General features: G+C 46.7%; 1 protein-coding gene across 1 annotated transcript in view; it reads right to left on the reverse strand.

Moving 5' to 3' along the window:
• NVL (nuclear VCP like) overlaps positions 1-21,420 on the reverse strand; it is a 502,294-nt gene that overhangs the window by 261,105 nt on the left and 219,769 nt on the right. The window contains exon 14 of the mRNA XM_078649847.1: positions 18,272-18,490. Coding sequence (XP_078505973.1) covers positions 18,272-18,490 — 219 coding nt within the window. The remainder of the gene's footprint in view (positions 1-18,271; positions 18,491-21,420) is intronic.

Consider the following 21,420-nt stretch of genomic DNA (forward strand, 5'->3'; position numbering starts at 1 on the left):
TAGTGCTTTCAAACGTGGAGCGACTACAGTATCAGATCCTGGCTGATAATAAAGCATAGTGCTTTCCAACGTGGTGCGACTACAGAATCAGACCCTGGCTGATAATAAAGCATAGTGCTTTCAAATGTGGAGCGACTACAGAATCTGACCCTGGCTGATAAAGCATAGTGCTTCCAAACGTGTGATCTACAGAAACAGACCGTGGCTGGTAACAAAGCATAGTGCTTTCAAACGTGGGATCTACAGATTCAGACCGTGGCTGGTAACAAAGCATAGTGCTTTCAAACGTTGGATCTACAGATTCAGACCGTGGCTGGCAACAAAGCATAGTGCTTTCAAACGTGGGATCTACAGATTCAGACCGTGGCTGGCAACAAAGCATAGTGCTTTCAAACGTGGAGCGACTACAGTATCAGACCCTGGCTGATAATAAAGCATACGGCTTTCAAACGTGGATGGACTACAAAATCAGACCCTGGATGATAAAGCGTAGTGCTTTCAAATGTGGAGCAACTACAGAATCAGTCCCTGGCTGATAATAAAGCATAGTGCTTTCAAATGTGGAGCGACTACAGACTCAGACCTTGGCTCATAACAAAGCATAGTGCTTTCAAACCTGGAGCCACTACAGAATCAGACCCTGGATGGTAAAGCGTAGTGCTTTCAAACGTGGAGCAACTACAGAATCAGACCCTGGCTGATAAAGCACAGTGTTTTCAAACGTGGAGCGACTACAGTATCAGACTCTGGCTGATAAAGCACAGTGTTTTCAAACGTGGAGCAACTACAGAATCAAACTCTGGCTGATAAAGCACAGTGCTTTCAAACGTGGAGAGACTAGAGAATCAGACCCTGGCTGAACAAAAGCATAATGCTTTCAAACGTGGAGCAACTACAAAATCAGACCCTGGTTGATATAGCATAGTGCTTTCAAACGTGGAGCAACTACAGAATCAGACCCTGGCTAATAAATAAAGCATGGTGCTTTCAAATGTGGAGCGACTACAGACTCAGACCTTGGCTCATAACAAAGCATAGTGCTTTCAAACGTGGAGCGACTACAGTATCAGATCCTGGCTGATAATAAAGCATAGCGCTTTCAAACGTGGTGTCGACTACAGAATCAGACCGTGGTTGTTAATAAAGCATAGTGCTTTCCAACGTGTAGTGACTACAGAATCAGACCCTGGCTGATAATAAAGCATAGTGCTTTCAAATGTGGAGCGATTCAGAAAAGGGGGTGGTGATGAACAGTGTCTGAATTAAGCAGACCACTCTTACCCAGTCCAAAGATCAGGGCTTGATCCATCACCGTTATTTAGCTCACTGCCCCATCCCAGCTCAGAACCTGGCTTTATGCAAATTAGTCTGTCCCTGGCCCAGTGCATCATGGGAACAGGGCAGACCAAACTACCAAGCCAATTCTTCACCAGAAAGGAGACAAGCTTCCGGGGACCGGTTTCTGGCATTTCAGCCATCGTCGGCCTGGCTTGCTTGAATCCTGATGGAGCAGTGAGCAAGGGACTCATGTCTGAGTAAACCCTGCCACGCCTATAGTGGCCAAAAACGATTCAGAAAAGGGGGTGGTGATGAACCGAGTGTCTGAATTAAGCAGACCACTCTTACCCAGTCCAAAGATCAGGGCTTGATCCATCACCGTTATTTAGCTCACTGCCCCATCCCAGCTCAGAACCTGGCTTTATGCAAACTAGTCTGTCCCTAGCCCAGTGCATCATGGGAACAGGGCAGACCAAACTACCAAGCCAATTCTTCACCAGAAAGGAGACAAGCTTCCGGGGACCGGTTTCTGGCATTTCAGCTGGTGCAGTGAGCTAAAAAAAGGTGATGGATCAAGCCCTGATCTTTGGACTGGGTAAGAGTGGTCTGCTTAATTCAGGCACTCTGTTCATCACCACCCCCTTTTCTGAATCATTTTGTCCACCATAAGCGTGGAAGGGTATACTCAGATGTGAGTCCCTTGCTCATTGCACCATCAGGATTCAAGCAAGCCGGGCCGACGACGCCTGAAATGGCAGAAACCGGTCCCCGGAAGCTTGTTTCCTTCCCAGTATAAGAATTGGCTTGGTAGTTTGGTTTGCCCTGTTCCCATCATGCACTGGGACAGGAACAGACTAATTTGCATATAGCCAAGTTCTGAGCTGGGATGGTGCAGTGAGCTAAAAAACGGTGATGGATCAAGCCCTGATCTTTGGACTGGGTAAGAGTGGTCTGCTTAATTCAGGCACTCTGTTCATCACCACCCCCTTTTCTGAATCATTTTGTCCACCATAAGCGTGGAAGGGTATACTCAGATGTGAGTCCCTTGCTCATTGCACCATCAGGATTCAAGCAAGCTGGGCCGACGACGCCTGAAATGGCAGAAATCGGTCCCCGGAAGCTTGTTTCCTTCCCAGTATAAGAATTGGCTTGGTAGTTTTGTTTGCCCTGTTCCCATCATGCACTGGGACAGGAACAGACTAATTTGCATATAGCCAAGTTCTGAGCTGGGATGGTGCAGTGAGCTAAAAAACGGTGATGGATCAAGCCCTGATCTTTGGACTGGGTAAGAGTGGTCTGCTTAATTCAGGCACTCTGTTCATCACCACCCCCTTTTCTGAATCATTTTGTCCACCATAAGCGTGGAAGGGTATACTCAGATGTGAGTCCCTTGCTCATTGCACCATCAGGATTCAAGCAAGCCGGGCCGACGACGCCTGAAATGGCAGAAACCGGTCCCCGGAAGCTTGTTTCCTTCCCAGTATAAGAATTGGCTTGGTAGTTTGGTTTGCCCTGTTCCCATCATGCACTGGGACAGGAACAGACTAATTTGCATATAGCCAAGTTCTGAGCTGGGATGGTGCAGTGAGCTAAAAAACGGTGATGGATCAAGCCCTGATCTTTGGACTGGGTAAGAGTGGTCTGCTTAATTCAGGCACTCTGTTCATCACCACCCCCTTTTCTGAATCATTTCAAATGTGGAGCGACTACAGAATCTGACCCTGGCTGATAAAGCATAGTGCTTCCAAACGTGTGATCTACAGAAACAGACCGTGGCTGGTAACAAAGCATAGTGCTTTCAAACGTGGGATCTACAGATTCAGACCGTGGCTGGCAACAAAGCATAGTGCTTTCAAACGTGGAGCGACTACAGTATCAGACCCTGGCTGATAAAGCATAGTGCTTTCAAACGTGGAGCGACTACAGTATCAGACCCTGGCTGATAAAGCATAGTGCTTTCAAACGTGGAGCGACTACAGTATCAGATCCTGGCTGATAATAAAGCATAGTGCTTTCCAACGTGGTGCGACTACAGAATCAGACCCTGGCTGATAATAAAGCATAGTGCTTTCAAATGTGGAGCGACTACAGAATCTGACCCTGGCTGATAAAGCATAGTGCTTCCAAACGTGTGATCTACAGAAACAGACCGTGGCTGGTAACAAAGCATAGTGCTTTCAAACGTGGGATCTACAGATTCAGACCGTGGCTGGTAACAAAGCATAGTGCTTTCAAACGTGGGATCTACAGATTCAGACCGTGGCTGGCAACAAAGCATAGTGCTTTCAAACGTGGGACCTACAGATTCAGACCGTGGCTGGCAACAAAGCATAGTGCTTTCAAACGTGGAGCGACTACAGTATCAGACCCTGGCTGATAATAAAGCATACAGCTTTCAAACGTGGATGGACTACAAAATCAGACCCTGGATGATAAAGCGTAGTGCTTTCAAATGTGGAGCAACTACAGAATCAGTCCCTGGCTGATAATAAAGCATAGTGCTTTCAAATGTGGAGCGACTACAGACTCAGACCTTGGCTCATAACAAAGCATAGTGCTTTCAAACCTGGAGCGACTACAGAATCAGACCCTGGATGATAAAGCGTAGTGCTTTCAAACGTGGAGCAACTACAGAATCAGACCCTGGCTGATGATAAAGCATAGTGCTTTCAAATGTGGAGCGACTACAGACTCAGACCTTGGCTCATAACAAAGCATAGTGCTTTCAAACGTGGAGCGACTACAGTATCAGACTCTGGCTGATAAAGCACAGTGCTTTCAAACGTGGAGAGACTACAGAATCAGACCCTGGCTGAAAAAAAGCATAATGCTTTCAAACGTGGAGCAACTACAAAATCAGACCCTGGTTGATATAGCATAGTGCTTTCAAACGTGGAGCAACTACAGAATCAGACCCTGGGTAATAAATAAAGCATGGTGCTTTCAAATGTGGAGCGACTACAGACTCAGACCTTGGCTCATAACAAAGCATAGTGCTTTCAAACATGGAGCGACTACAGAATCTGAACCTGGCTGATAAAGCATAGTGCTTTCAAACGTGGAGCGACTACAGTATCAGATCCTGGCTGATAATAAAGCATAGTGCTTTCAAACGTGGTGTCGACTACAGAATCAGACCGTGGTTGTTAATAAAGCATAGTGCTTTCCAACGTGTAGTGACTACAGAATCAGACCCTGGCTGATAATAAAGCATAGTGCTTTCAAATGTGGAGCGATTCAGAAAAGGGGGTGGTGATGAACAGAGTGTCTGAATTAAGCAGACCACTCTTACCCAGTCCAAAGATCAGGGCTTGATCCATCACCGTTATTTAGCTCACTGCCCCATCCCAGCTCAGAACCTGGCTTTATGCAAATTAGTCTGTCCCTGGCCCAGTGCATCATGGGAACAGGGCAGACCAAACTACCAAGCCAATTCTTCACCAGAAAGGAGACAAGCTTCCGGGGACCGGTTTCTGGCATTTCAGCCGTCGTCGGACTGGCTTGCTTGAATCCTGATGGAGCAGTGAGCAAGGGACTCATGTCTGAGTAAACCCTGCCACACCTATAGTGGCCAAAAACGATTCAGAAAAGGGGGTGGTGATGAACCGAGTGTCTGCATTAAGCAGACCACTCTTACCCAGTCCAAAGATCAGGGCTTGATCCATCACCGTTATTTAGCTCACTGCCCCATCCCAGCTCAGAACCTGGCTTTATGCAAACTAGTCTGTCCCTGGCCCAGTGCATCATGGGAACAGGGCAGACCAAACTACCAAGCCAATTCTTCACCAGAAAGGAGACAAGCTTCCGGGGACCGGTTTCTGGCATTTCAGCTGGTGCAGTGAGCTAAAAATAAGGTGATGGATCAAGCCCTGATCTTTGGACTGGGTAAGAGTGGTCTGCTTAATTCAGGCACTCTGTTCATCACCACCCCCTTTTCTGAATCATTTTGTCCACCATAAGCGTGGAAGGGTATACTCAGATGTGAGTCCCTTGCTCATTGCACCATCAGGATTCAAGCAAGCCGGGCCGACGACGCCTGAAATGGCAGAAACCGGTCCCCGGAAGCTTGTTTCCTTCCCAGTATAAGAATTGGCTTGGTAGTTTGGTTTGTCCTGTTCCCATCATACACTGGGACAGGAACAGACTAATTTGCATATAGCCAAGTTCTGAGCTGGGATGGTGCAGTGAGCTAAAAAACGGTGATGGATCAAGCCCTGATCTTTGGACTGGGTAAGAGTGGTCTGCTTAATTCAGGCACTCTGTTCATCACCACCCCCTTTTCTGAATCATTTTGTCCACCATAAGCGTGGAAGGGTATACTCAGATGTGAGTCCCTTGCTCATTGCACCATCAGGATTCAAGCAAGCCGGGCCGACGACGCCTGAAATGGCAGAAACCGGTCCCCGGAAGCTTGTTTCCTTCCCAGTATAAGAATTGGCTTGGTAGTTTTGTTTGCCCTGTTCCCATCATGCACTGGGACAGGAACAGACTAATTTGCATATAGCCAAGTTCTGAGCTGGGATGGTGCAGTGAGCTAAAAAACGGTGATGGATCAAGCCCTGATCTTTGGACTGGGTAAGAGTGGTCTGCTTAATTCAGGCACTCTGTTCATCACCACCCCCTTTTCTGAATCATTTTGTCCACCATAAGCGTGGAAGGGTATACTCAGATGTGAGTCCCTTGCTCATTGCACCATCAGGATTCAAGCAAGCCGGGCCGACGACGCCTGAAATGGCAGAAACCGGTCCCCGGAAGCTTGTTTCCTTCCCAGTATAAGAATTGGCTTGGTAGTTTGGTTTGCCCTGTTCCCATCATGCACTGGGACAGGAACAGACTAATTTGCATATAGCCAAGTTCTGAGCTGGGATGGTGCAGTGAGCTAAAAAACGGTGATGGATCAAGCCCTGATCTTTGGACTGGGTAAGAGTGGTCTGCTTAATTCAGGAATTCTGTTCATCACCACCCCCTTTTCTGAATCATTTTGTCCACCATAAGCGTGGAAGGGTATACTCAGATGTGAGTCCCTTGCTCATTGCACCATCAGGATTCAAGCAAGCCGGGCCGACGACGCCTGAAATGGCAGAAACCGGTCCCCGGAAGCTTGTTTCCTTCCCAGTATAAGAATTGGCTTGGTAGTTTGGTTTGCCCTGTTCCCATCATGCACTGGGACAGGAACAGACTAATTTGCATATAGCCAAGTTCTGAGCTGGGATGGTGCAGTGAGCTAAAAAACGGTGATGGATCAAGCCCTGATCTTTGGACTGGGTAAGAGTGGTCTGCTTAATTCAGGCACTCTGTTCATCACCACCCCCTTTTCTGAATCATTTCAAATGTGGAGCGACTACAGAATCTGACCCTGGCTGATAAAGCATAGTGCTTCCAAACGTGTGATCTACAGAAACAGACCGTAGCTGGTAACAAAGCATAGTGCTTTCAAACGTGGGATCTACAGATTCAGACCGTGGCTGGCAACAAAGCATAGTGCTTTCAAACGTGGAGCGACTACAGTATCAGACCCTGGCTGATAAAGCATAGTGCTTTCAAACGTGGAGCGACTACAGTATCAGACCCTGGCTGATAAAGCATAGTGCTTTCAAACGTGGAGCGACTACAGTATCAGATCCTGGCTGATAATAAAGCATAGTGCTTTCCAACGTGGTGCGACTACAGAATCAGACCCTGGCTGATAATAAAGCATAGTGCTTTCAAATGTGGAGCGACTACAGAATCTGACCCTGGCTGATAAAGCATAGTGCTTCCAAACGTGTGATCTACAGAAACAGACCGTGGCTGGTAACAAAGCATAGTGCTTTCAAACGTGGGATCTACAGATTCAGACCGTGGCTGGTAACAAAGCATAGTGCTTTCAAACGTGGGATCTACAGATTCAGACCGTGGCTGGCAACAAAGCATAGTGCTTTCAAACGTGGGACCTACAGATTCAGACCGTGGCTGGCAACAAAGCATAGTGCTTTCAAACGTGGAGCGACTACAGTATCAGACCCTGGCTGATAATAAAGCATACAGCTTTCAAACGTGGATGGACTACAAAATCAGACCCTGGATGATAATAAAGCATAGTGCTTTCAAATGTGGAGCAACTACAGAATCAGTCCCTGGCTGATAATAAAGCATAGTGCTTTCAAATGTGGAGCGACTACAGACTCAGACCTTGGCTCATAACAAAGCATAGTGCTTTCAAACCTGGAGCGACTACAGAATCAGACCCTGGATGATAAAGCGTAGTGCTTTCAAACGTGGAGCGACTACAGTATCAGATCCTGGCTGATAATAAAGCATAGTGCTTTCCAACGTGGTGCGACTACAGAATCAGACCCTGGCTGATAATAAAGCATAGTGCTTTCAAATGTGGAGCGACTACAGAATCTGACCCTGGCTGATAAAGCATAGTGCTTCCAAACGTGTGATCTACAGAAACAGACCGTGGCTGGTAAAGCATAGTGCTTTCAAACGTGGGATCTACAGATTCAGACCGTGGCTGGTAACAAAGCATAGTGCTTTCAAACGTGGGATCTACAGATTCAGACCGTGGCTGGCAACAAAGCATAGTGCTTTCAAACGTGGGATCTACAGATTCAGACCGTGGCTGGCAACAAAGCATAGTGCTTTCAAACGTGGAGCGACTACAGTATCAGACCCTGGCTGATAATAAAGCATACGGCTTTCAAACGTGGATGGACTACAAAATCAGACCCTGGATGATAAAGCGTAGTGCTTTCAAATGTGGAGCAACTACAGAATCAGTCCCTGGCTGATAATAAAGCATAGTGCTTTCAAATGTGGAGCGACTACAGACTCAGACCTTGGCTCATAACAAAGCATAGTGCTTTCAAACCTGGAGCGACTACAGAATCAGACCCTGGATGATAAAGCGTAGTGCTTTCAAACGTGGAGCAACTACAGAATCAGACCCTGGCTGATAATAAAGCATAGTGCTTTCAAATGTGGAGCGACTACAGACTCAGACCTTGGCTCATAACAAAGCATAGTGCTTTCAAACGTGGAGCGACTACAGTATCAGACTCTGGCTGATAAAGCATAGTGCTTTCAAATGTGGAGCGACTACAGTATCAGACTCTGGCTGATAAAGCACAGTGTTTTCAAACGTGGAGCAACTACAGAATCAAACTCTGGCTGATAAAGCACAGTGCTTTCAAACGAGGAGAGACTACAGAATCAGACCCTGGCTGAAAAAAAGCATAATGCTTTCAAACGTGGAGCAACTACAAAATCAGACCCTGGTTGATATAGCATAGTGCTTTCAAACGTGGAGCAACTACAGAATCAGACCCTGGCTAATAAATAAAGCATGGTGCTTTCAAATGTGGAGCGACTACAGACTCAGACCTTGGCTCATAACAAAGCATAGTGCTTTCAAACATGGAGCGACTACAGAATCTGAACCTGGCTGATAAAGCATAGTGCTTTCAAACGTGGAGCGACTACAGTATCAGATCCTGGCTGATAATAAAGCATAGTGCTTTCAAACGTGGTGTCGACTACAGAATCAGACCGTGGTTGTTAATAAAGCATAGTGCTTTCCAACGTGTAGTGACTACAGAATCAGACCCTGGCTGATAATAAAGCATAGTGCTTTCAAATGTGGAGCGATTCAGAAAAGGGGGTGGTGATGAACAGAGTGTCTGAATTAAGCAGACCACTCTTACCCAGTCCAAAGATCAGGGCTTGATCCATCATCGTTATTTAGCTCACTGCCCCATCCCAGCTCAGAACCTGGCTTTATGCAAATTAGTCTGTCCCTGGCCCAGTGCATCATGGGAACAGGGCAGACCAAACTACCAAGCCAATTCTTCACCAGAAAGGAGACAAGCTTCCGGGGACCGGTTTCTGGCATTTCAGCCGTCGTCGGCCTGGCTTGCTTGAATCCTGATGGAGCAGTGAGCAAGGGACTCATGTCTGAGTAAACCCTGCCACACCTATAGTGGCCAAAAACGATTCAGAAAAGGGGGTGGTGATGAACCGAGTGTCTGAATTAAGCAGACCACTCTTACCCAGTCCAAAGATCAGGGCTTGATCCATCACCGTTATTTAGCTCACTGCCCCATCCCAGCTCAGAACCTGGCTTTATGCAAACTAGTCTGTCCCTGGCCCAGTGCATCATGGGAACAGGGCAGACCAAACTACCAAGCCAATTCTTCACCAGAAAGGAGACAAGCTTCCGGGGACCGGTTTCTGGCATTTCAGCTGGTGCAGTGAGCTAAAAAACGGTGATGGATCAAGCCCTGATCTTTGGACTGGGTAAGAGTGGTCTGCTTAATTCAGGCACTCTGTTCATCACCACCCCCTTTTCTGAATCATTTTGTCCACCATAAGCGTGGAAGGGTATACTCAGATGTGAGTCCCTTGCTCATTGCACCATCAGGACTTAAGCAAGCCGGGCCGACGACGCCTGAAATGGCAGAAACCGGTCCCCAGAAGCTTGTTTCCTTCCCAGTATAAGAATTGGCTTGGTAGTTTGGTTTGCCCTGTTCCCATCATGCACTGGGACACGGAACAGACTAATTTGCATATAGCCAAGTTCTGAGCTGGGATGGTGCAGTGAGCTAAAAAACGGTGATGGATCAAGCCCTGATCTTTGGACTGGGTAAGAGTGGTCTGCTTAATTCAGGCACTCTGTTCATCACCACCCCCTTTTCTGAATCATTTTGTCCACCATAAGCGTGGAAGGGTATACTCAGATGTGAGTCCCTTGCTCATTGCACCATCAGGATTCAAGCAAGCCGGGCCGACGACGCCTGAAATGGCAGAAACCGGTCCCCGGAAGCTTGTTTCCTTCCCAGTATAAGAATTGGCTTGGTAGTTTGGTTTGCCCTGTTCCCACCATGCACTGGGACAGGAACAGACTAATTTGCATATAGCCAAGTTCTGAGCTGGGATGGTGCAGTGAGCTAAATAACGGTGATGGATCAAGCCCTGATCTTTGGACTGGGTAAGAGTGGTCTGCTTAATTCAGGCACTCTGTTCATCACCACCCCCTTTTCTGAATCATTTTGTCCACCATAAGCGTGGAAGGGTATACTCAGATGTGAGTCCCTTGCTCATTGCACCATCAGGATTCAAGCAAGCCGGGCCGACGACGCCTGAAATGGCAGAAACTGGTCCCCGGAAGCTTGTTTCCTTCCCAGTATAAGAATTGGCTTGGTAGTTTGGTTTGCCCTGTTCCCATCATGCACTGGGACAGGAACAGACTAATTTGCATATAGCCAAGTTCTGAGCTGGGATGGTGCAGTGAGCTAAAAAACGGTGATGGATCAAGCCCTGATCTTTGGACTGGGTAAGAGTGGTCTGCTTAATTCAGGCACTCTGTTCATCACCACCCCCTTTTCTGAATCATTTTGTCCACCATAAGCGTGGAAGGGTATACTCAGATGTGAGTCCCTTGCTCATTGCACCATCAGGATTCAAGCAAGCCGGGCCGACGACGCCTGAAATGGCAGAAACCGGTCCCCGGAAGCTTGTTTCTTTCCCAGTATAAGAATTGGCTTGGTAGTTTGGTTTGCCCTGTTCCCATCATGCACTGGGACAGGAACAGACTAATTTGCATATAGCCAAGTTCTGAGCTGGGATGGTGCAGTGAGCTAAAAAACGGTGATGGATCAAGCCCTGATCTTTGGACTGGGTAAGAGTGGTCTGCTTAATTCAGGCACTCTGTTCATCACCACCCCCTTTTCTGAATCATTTTGTCCACCATAAGCGTGGAAGGGTATACTCAGATGTGAGTCCCTTGCTCATTGCACCATCAGGATTCAAGCAAGCCGGGCCGACGACACCTGAAATGGCAGAAACCGGTCCCCGGAAGCTTGTTTCCTTCCTAGTATAAGAATTGGCTTGGTAGTTTGGTTTGCCCTGTTCCCATCATGCACTGGGACAGGAACAGACTAATTTGCATATAGCCAAGTTCTGAGCTGGGATGGTGCAGTGAGCTAAAAAACGGTGATGGATCAAGCCCTGATCGTTGGACTGGGTAAGAGTGGTCTGCTTAATTCAGGCACTCTGTTCATCACCACCCCCTTTTCTGAATCATTTCAAATGTGGAGCGACTACAGAATCTGACCCTGGCTGATAAAGCATAGTGCTTCCAAACGTGTGATCTACAGAAACAGACCGTGGCTGGTAACAAAGCATAGTGCTTTCAAACGTGGGATCTACAGATTCAGACCGTGGCTGGCAACAAAGCATAGTGCTTTCAAACGTGGAGCGACTACAGTATCAGACCCTGGCTGATAAAGCATAGTGCTTTCAAACGTGGAGCGACTAGAGTATCAGACCCTGGCTGATAAAGCATAGTGCTTTCAAACGTGGAGCGACTACAGTATCAGATCCTGGCTGATAATAAAGCATAGTGCTTTCCAACATGGTGCGACTACAGAATCAGACCCTGGCTGATAATAAAGCATAGTGCTTTCAAATGTGGAGCGACTACAGAATCTGACCCTGGCTGATAAAGCATAGTGCTTCCAAACGTGGGATCTACAGAAACAGACCGTGGCTGGTAACAAAGCATAGTGCTTTCAAACGTGGATCTACAGATTCAGACCGTGGCTGGTAACAAAGCATAGTGCTTTCAAACGTGGGATCTACAGATTCAGACCGTGGCTGGCAACAAAGCATAGTGCTTTCATACGTGGGATCTACAGATTCAGACCGTGGCTGGCAACAAAGCATAGTGCTTTCAAACGTGGAGCGACTACAGTATCAGACCCTGGCTGATAATAAAGCATACGGCTTTCAAACGTGGATGGACTACAAAATCAGACCCTGGATGATAAAGCGTAGTGCTTTCAAATGTGGAGCAACTACAGAATCAGTCCCTGGCTGATAATAAAGCATAGTGCTTTCAAATGTGGAGCGACTACAGACTCAGACCTTGGCTCATAACAAAGCATAGTGCTTTCAAACCTGGAGCGACTACAGAATCAGACCCTGGATGATAAAGCGTAGTGCTTTCAAACGTGGAGCAACTACAGAATCAGACCCTGGCTGATAATAAAGCATAGTGCTTTCAAATGTGGAGCGACTACAGACTCAGACCTTGGCTCATAACAAAGCATAGTGCTTTCAAACGTGGAGCGACTACAGTATCAGACTCTGGCTGATAAAGCATAGTGCTTTCAAATGTGGAGCGACTACAGTATCAGACTCTGGCTGATAAAGCACAGTGCTTTCAAACGTGGAGAGACTACAGAATCAGACCCTGGCTGAAAAAAAGCATAATGCTTTCAAACGTGGAGCAACTACAAAATCAGACCCTGGTTGATATAGCATAGTGCTTTCAAACGTGGAGCAACTACAGAATCAGACCCTGGCTAATAAATAAAGCATGGTGCTTTCAAATGTGGAGCGACTACAGACTCAGACCTTGGCTCATAACAAAGCATAGTGCTTTCAAACATGGAGCGACTACAGAATCTGAACCTGGCTGATAAAGCATAGTGCTTTCAAACGTGGAGCGACTACAGTATCAGATCCTGGCTGATAATAAAGCATAGTGCTTTCAAACGTGGTGTCGACTACAGAATCAGACCGTGGTTGTTAATAAAGCATAGTGCTTTCCAACGTGTAGTGACTACAGAATCAGACCCTGGCTGATAATAAAGCATAGTGCTTTCAAATGTGGAGCGATTCAGAAAAGGGGTGGTGATGAACAGAGTGTCTGAATTAGGCAGACCACTCTTACCCAGTCCAAAGATCAGGGCTTGATCCATCACCGTTATTTAGCTCACTGCCCCATCCCAGCTCAGAACCTGGCTTTATGCAAATTAGTCTGTCCCTGGCCCAGTGCATCATGGGAACAGGGCAGACCAAACTACCAAGGCAATTCTTCACCAGAAAGGAGACAAGCTTCCGGGGACCGGTTTCTGGCATTTTAGCCGTCGTCGGCCTGGCTTGCTTGAATCCTGATGGAGCAGTGAGCAAGGGACTCATGTCTGAGTAAACCCTGCCACACCTATAGTGGCCAAAAACGATTCAGAAAAGGGGGTGGTGATGAACCGAGTGTCTGAATTAAGCAGACCACTCTTACCCAGTCCAAAGATCAGGGCTTGATCCATCACCGTTATTTAGCTCACTGCCCCATCCCAGCTCAGAACCTGGCTTTATGCAAACTAGTCTGTCCCTGGCCCAGTGCATCATGGGAACAGGGCAGACCAAACTACCAAGCCAATTCTTCACCAGAAAGGAGACAAGCTTCCGGGGACCGGTTTCTGGCATTTCAGCTGGTGCAGTGAGCTAAAAAACGGTGATGGATCAAGCCCTGATCTTTGGACTGGGTAAGAGTGGTCTGCTTAATTCAGGCACTCTGTTCATCACCACCCCCTTTTCTGAATCATTTTGTCCACCATAAGCGTGGAAGGGTATACTCAGATGTGAGTCCCTTGCTCATTGCACCATCAGGATTCAAGCAAGCCGGGCCGACGACGCCTGAAATGGCAGAAACCGGTCCCCGGAAGCTTGTTTCCTTCCCAGTATAAGAATTGGCTTGGTAGTTTGGTTTGCCCTGTTCCCATCATGCACTGGGACAGGAACAGACTAATTTGCATATAGCCAAGTTCTGAGCTGGGATGGTGCAGTGAGCTAAAAAACGGTGATGGATCAAGCCCTGATCTTTGGACTGGGTAAGAGTGGTCCGCTTAATTCAGGCACTCTGTTCATCACCACCCCCTTTTCTGAATCATTTTGTCCACCATAAGCGTGGAAGGGTATACTCAGATGTGAGTCCCTTGCTCATTGCACCATCAGGATTCAAGCAAGCCGGGCCGACGACGCCTGAAATGGCAGAAACCGGTCCCCGGAAGCTTGTTTCCTTCCCAGTATAAGAATTGGCTTGGTAGTTTGGTTTGCCCTGTTCCCATCATGCACTGGGACAGGAACAGACTAATTTGCATATAGCCAAGTTCTGAGCTGGGATGGTGCAGTGAGCTAAAAAACGGTGATGGATCAAGCCCTGATCTTTGGACTGGGTAAGAGTGGTCTGCTTAATTCAGGCACTCTGTTCATCACCACCCCCTTTTCGGAATCATTTTGTCCACCATAAGCGTGGAAGGGTATACTCAGATGTGAGTCCCTTGCTCATTGCACCATCAGGATTCAAGCAAGCCGGGCCGACAACGCCTGAAATGGCAGAAACCGGTCCCCGGAAGCTTGTTTCCTTCCCAGTATAAGAATTGGCTTGGTAGTTTGGTTTGCCCTGTTCCCATCATGCACTGGGACAGGAACAGACTAATTTGCATATAGCCAAGTTCTGAGCTGGGATGGTGCAGTGAGCTAAATAACGGTGATGGATCAAGCCCTGATCTTTGGACTGGGTAAGAGTTGTCTGCTTAATTCAGGCACTCTGTTCATCACCACCCCCTTTTCTGAATCATTTTGTCCACCATAAGCGTGGAAGGGTATACTCAGATGTGAGTCCCTTGCTCATTGCACCATCAGGATTCAAGCAAGCCGGGCCGACGACGCCTGAAATGGCAGAAACCGGTCCCCGGAAGCTTGTTTCCTTCCTAGTATAAGAATTGGCTTGGTAGTTTGGTTTGCCCTGTTCCCATCATGCACTGGGACAGGAACAGACTAATTTGCATATAGCCAAGTTCTGAGCTGGGATGGTGCAGTGAGCTAAAAAACGGTGATGGATCAAGCCCTGATCTTTGGACTGGGTAAGAGTGGCCTGCTTAATTCAGGCACTCTGTTCATCACCACCCCCTTTTCTGAATCATTTTGTCCACCATAAGCGTGGAAGGGTATACTCAGATGTGAGTCCCTTGCTCATTGCACCATCAGGATTCAAGCAAGCCGGGCCGACGACGCCTGAAATGGCAGAAACCGGTCCCCGGAAGCTTGTTTCCTTCCCAGTATAAGAATTGGCTTGGTAGTTTGGTTTGCCCTGTTCCCATCATGCACTGGGACAGGAACAGACTAATTTGCATATAGCCAAGTTCTGAGCTGGGATGGTGCAGTGAGCTAAAAAACGGTGATGGATCAAGCCCTGATCATTGGACTGGGTAAGAGTGGTCTGCTTAATTCAGGCACTCTGTTCATCACCACCCCCTTTTCTGAATCATTTTGTCCACCATAAGCGTGGAAGGGTATACTCAGATGCGAGTCCCTTGCTCATTGCACCATCAGGATTCAAGCAAGCCGGGCCGACGACGCCTGAAATGGCAGAAACCGGCCCCCGGAAGCTTGTTTCCTTCCCAGTATAAGAATTGGCTGGGTAGTTTGGTTTACCCTGTTCCCATCATGCACTGGGACAGGAACAGACTAATTTGCATATAGCCAAGTTCTGAGCTGGGATGGTGCAGTGAGCTAAAAAACGGTGATGGATCAAGCCCTGATCTTTGGACTGGGTAAGAGTGGTCTGCTTAATTCAGGCACTCTGTTCATCACCACCCCCTTTTCTGAATCATTTTGTCCACCATAAGCGTGGAAGGGTATACTCAGATGTGAGTCCCTTGCTCATTGCACCATCAGGATTCAAGCAAGCCGGGCCGACGACGCCTGAAATGGCAGAAACCGGTCCCCGGAAGCTTGTTTCCTTCCCAGTATAAGAATTGGCTTGGTAGTTTGGTTTGCCCTGTTCCCATCATGCACTGGGACAGGAACAGACTAATTTGCATATAGCCAAGTTCTGAGCTGGGATGGTGCAGTGAGCTAAAAAACGGTGATGGATCAAGCCCGGATCTTTGGACTGGGTAAGAGTGGTCTGCTTAATTCAGGCACTCTGTTCATCACCACCCTCTTTTCTGAATCATTTTGTCCACCATAAGCGTGGAAGGGTATACTGAGATGTGAGTCCCTTGCTCATTGCACCATCAGGATTCAAGCAAGCCGGGCCGACGACGCCTGAAATGGCAGAAACCGGTCCCCGGAAGCTTGTTTCCTTCCCAGTATAAGAATTGGCTTGGTAGTTTGGTTTGCCCTGTTCCCATCATGCACTGGGACAGGAACAGACTAATTTGCATATAGCCAAGTTCTGAGCTGGGATGGTGCAGTGAGCTAAAAAACGGTGATGGATCAAGCCCTGATCTTTGGACTGGGTAAGAGTGGTCTGCTTTCAAACCTGGAGCGACTACAGAATTAGACCGTGGATGATAAAGCGTAGTGCTTTCAAACGTGGAGCAACTACAGAATCAGACCCTGGCTGATAATAAAGCATAGTGCTTTCAAATGTGGAGCGACTACAGACTCAGACCTTGGCTCATAACAAAGCATAGTGCTTTCAAACATGGAGCGACTACAGAATCAGACCCTGGCTGATAATAAAGCATAGTGCTTTCAAACGTGGAGCGACTATAGAATCAGACCCTGGCATAGTGCTTTCAAACGTGGAGGGACTACAGAAACAGACCCTGGCTGATAAAGCATAGTGCTTTCAAACGTGGAGCGACTACAGAATCAGACCCTGGCTGATAATAAAGCATAGTGCTTTCAAACGGGAGCAACTACAGAATCAAACCCTGGCTGATAATAATGCATAGTGCTTTCAAACGTGGAGCAACTACAGAATCAAACATTGGCTGATAATAAAGCATAGTGCTTTCAAACGTGGAGCGACTATAGAATCAGACCCTGGCATAGTGCTTTCAAACGTGGAGCGACTACAGAATCAGACCCTGGCTGATAATAAAGCATAGTGCTTTCAAACGGGAGCAACTACAGAATCAAACCCTGGCTGATAATAATGCATAGTGCTTTCAAACGTGGAGCAACTACAGAATCAAACCCTGGCTGATAAAGCAGAGTGCTTTCAAACATGGAGCAACTACAGAATCAAACATTGGCTGATAATAAAGCATAGTGCTTTCAAACGTGGAGCAACTACAGAATCAAACCCTGGCTGATAAAGCATAGTGCGATGCTTTATCAGCCAGAGTCTGATCGCAGAAGGTTGATGTGCTAACCACACAACCTGAGCATGACCAAGAAGCAGGCAATGTTTACATCCTACTTGTATGGATTTTTTTAATTATTCTCCAAGTAACAATTTAGGCAATATGTAGCATTCTGTAACAGCATCACAGTTTATGTAACAACCTGTATAGTGTCTGAGAGTGGAAGTGCACAGCTGATAAGGGGCAGTCCATGATGATTACACACCACACAGGAGATACATTTAGAAATGTAGGGTTAAGAAAGACCAGCATTTGTTATGGTAGACTCACTACATAATCCATCTTAGAGAGGCTCAAGAGGTTAATTTTTAAGTTCATTTACAGTGGTTTAATAGTCAATGTGAGGATAAGCAAGGTGCATTTTATAGCCATGTGCTAAATGTTCCTATCCCCCAAAGTAAACTTGGCAAACTCTGCGCACTCAGTGCAAGGCTGCCGCATGGCTTTACCTTTAGCAAGACCCTGAAGTTTGGGCCTGAGACCCAGCCAACTTTAAAAAAGGCTTTGCCCTTCACCTATGCCATGTGCTCAATACTTCTATCCCTAAGGTTGGCATACCATGCAGCCACGCCCAGCAAGCAACATCATGAGCAGTGGATTAAGGACGGGATGTTAAAGAGTTATGGGTTTGTTACTCATCATAGATATTAAATTTAAGCGGTTTTAGGTTTTATATCATTACCAAACTATGTCTTATACTCAATTTTAAGGAGTTTTTGCATAGCTAAGTAAGCAGGAATATGGATTTATGGGTTAACAGTGGACGTTCGAGCAACATTAACTCTAATAAAATGCCATTATACGGCATTGGTAAGTCTCTCCACTCGTCAAAGGAGTACTACGGCTCGATATGATAGTGGCTGTTTAACTGGTCTGAAAAAAAATAAACACGGCCACGTTACATTGGTTACTAAGCACCTGAGTTGCTGTGAACTCAGAAGCCTCTGGCAAACACGATAGTGGGCAGATTCATTCATTTGTGCACGCCACCAGTTGTGAAATACAGAGCAAAACTTGTGTATAACTCATAAAAGAATAAGACACAATAAAAACTTCAAAGAACTTACTAAAATGGCCATGGTAAGTTCCTCTCGGATCTCCTCCAGCGCTCCAATATCATCCCACGTTACATCCGGGACTGTGGCAAAGCCCTCCCTCTTGGCTGAAGGCTGAACTGAATCTAGGGCCAGAATGAAATCATTCATTTCGATGGAGAGTGTCTGCAGCTGATCTTCATCCAGTGGAATCGGTTGCTTCAGCAGGTCCAGCAGCTTCTGTAGTTCAACCTGCCAGGTAAACACAGACACAGAAGGTCACCACAAACTGGACCACAACTATAACTGAGTCAATTCTGAGCCCAACATACTTTTATTGTTGTTTTTTCACACAGCTCCATTAGTATGTGGGGATGGAAGTCATTTGCAAAAGTAGATACGGGAGCAGTGAATCATGAAAAACATTTAGGGAATAGATGAACAGCTACAATATTTGGTGACTCAGCAGGGTACTTGGAGCCATTTGTTGGGTTTGAAATTGCGCTTAAGAAACTGCAGGGTAAGTATACAGATGAAAACAGAGTTCTCACCCTCTTGCATACTCTCATCTCTTCATCCACTTATTCTAAGGTGGTCTCTTTGCCTACACTAATTAAACCCCTTAGCCACCCGTTGCTTGCCTTCTCTTTGTTAACTCATGTTTGCCACTTTACATGAGCTCACATGCACCCAGTGTGTATCATGTTCAATTTCCTGAAAGCAAGCATGCTGTCATGATATTTTTCCTAGCCCATCTACCTATAGATACAGACCACAAACTGGGTATCAGCTTTCATGACGCCCTCATACTCAGCAAGCAAACAGGGTCAAGATAACTAATTACCAGAGGCTACCAACATTCATTACACACCTGGACAAAAAGATGGCATTAGCAAATTTGATCAAAAGTGTCTTGAAATCAACTCACAGCTAAACATCCAGCTAAACATTACTCAAAAATTCATGGCCCGTCTACCAAGGATGCAGAACCAAGAAAATACCCGCGGAGTCGATTTTTCACTTTATGAGGGACATTCATCAGAACAGGATTATTTTCGAAGTTGGATGCCTCATGCCTAAATGCATCTCCAAATAAGCCTTACAATAGCATATAAAATAATTAAACCATATTCCAGACACCAAATGTATATTCCCTGTACTGATAAACTCATACCTCAAGAGTAAAGTTGGTGGGCTGACTGACATACATGTGGGTGGAAAGTTGTAATCACTGAACCCCTTTGGGGTGGCCCAGGACAATGATTAATAGGGACCTTCTTCGCTCACATACCAGACGCCTGTCGCATGTGTTCAGTGTAGAGCTGGCCAGTAGCCTGCTACCGTTCCTGACCCTCCTGATGGTCAGCAGAAATGTTGATTGTGCTGGGATGGCCACAGCAGGAAGTTGCTGGTTCTTCTTCACTGTGCCCAGCAAGGCATTCACTAGTTCAGGCGTCTCCAACCAGTGGCTCGGGAGCTACTGATAGCTCACCAGCACCCTCAAAGTAGCTCTCAGAGGTGAAGCCAAACCAATCTGATCTCAGGGATTCTGTGTATATTAAAGAAGGCAGCACTGCTCGTTTCATTACCCGTAAGAGTTACAGACAGCCAAACCAATGGCAACACCTCTTGATAACACTCAAACACACACTCTTTTGGCCTATCAATCAATCAATCAGGGATTTATAGAGTGCACTACTCACCCGTGAGGGTCTCAAAGCGCGGGGGTGGCATTTGGGCAGCTCCGGTCATTCGAAAAGCCAGGTCTTGAGGCTCTTCCTGAATGCTTTCAGTGTGGGGCTTCGTCTGATGCTGAGGGGCAGTTTGTTCCAGGTCTTGGCCTCGATGTAAGAGAAGGATCTGCCGCCTGTTCTGGCTCTGTGGATGCGAGTGATTTCGGCCAAGGCCTGGTCAGCAGAGCTGACGTTTCTCTTGGAGGCTTAGAAGAAGATTCTTTCGTTGAGGTATTGGGGTCCGGTGTTGTGGACGGCTTTGTAGGTGTGTGTGAGCAGCTTAAAGGTCACTCTTTTTTCGAAGGGGAGCCAGTGGAGGTCCCGTAGGTACTGGGTGATGTGGTCTTGTCGTGGGATGCTGAGGACGAGTCTGGCTGTGGCGTTCTGGAGGGTCTGGAGTTTGTGGAGCAGAGATTTGTTGATTCCGGCATAGAGGGCATTCCGGTAGTCCAGCCTGCTGGTGATGAGTGCATGGGTGACGGTCTTCCTGGATTCGGGAGGGATCCATTTAAAGGTCTTGCGAAGTATGCGGAGGGTGTTGAAGCATGTGTAGGCTAGGGTGTTGGCCTATGGGTCTGTCACATGAACCATCTTTATCCATTTTAAATCTACCTAAGAAGGAGATTGGCCATGTTATATGCCCTGCTCTATCAGTCACAATGTGTGTGACAATAGTGGGAGCAGTAACCAGGGCTGACCCATCAAAGTGTGTGACTGCAAGAACTAGAGTGAAAATGTGTTAATTGGGAGCATGATCAACCAAAGAGCTGAGGGAAGAGAGGATGCATCCAGGGCAGAGAAAATTAGAAGCATCATATTTATTTGTTGTGTGGGTGTGTGACATTGTTTCCTTCCCTAATAAACAGTGTTGGTCCCTTAAAGCTACTCCTACTTTCAAGGGCTGCCACATATGTATGCTGGTCCCCATCATAAGTGTATTATCTCTGACGCAATTGTGCTCGTTCATGGTATAATTGTGCCATTGCCATAATATTACATCCTTGACTATTTTGGGCATACAAGTCTAGTAATTACATACTTGCTGCCATCACTGACATGTTAACAGCATGACTGGCTTGCTTTTAGCCATTCCTGACAAAGTGGCAACCGCTTCTTCCATAATAATGTCCATAACTGATATATGTTGGGCATCCAGCTGTGGCACAGTGGTAGCCCCGGTTTGATAGTGGGCATTATTCGCATAACAGATGCATTAATAGTGTTATGGTGAGCAAGCATGGCTTTTGATTCCAATTCCTGGGTATTTGAAGCAGAATTTGTCCATCACTGGCGTTTTTACATGGCGGTACTCAATGAAAACGAAAAGCTGATGTTTAGGGACTTTGTATTTTCTAACAATGAAAACTGATTTGATTTTTAAAGAAAAAAAATATGCTTTTTCTGAAAAGGTTTTTCTTTTGGAAAATTGTGTTTGATTGCTGGAAAGTG

The sequence above is a fragment of the Lissotriton helveticus genome, chromosome 6, assembly GCF_964261635.1.
Source record: "Lissotriton helveticus chromosome 6, aLisHel1.1, whole genome shotgun sequence".
Lineage (NCBI taxonomy): Eukaryota > Metazoa > Chordata > Amphibia > Caudata > Salamandridae > Lissotriton > Lissotriton helveticus.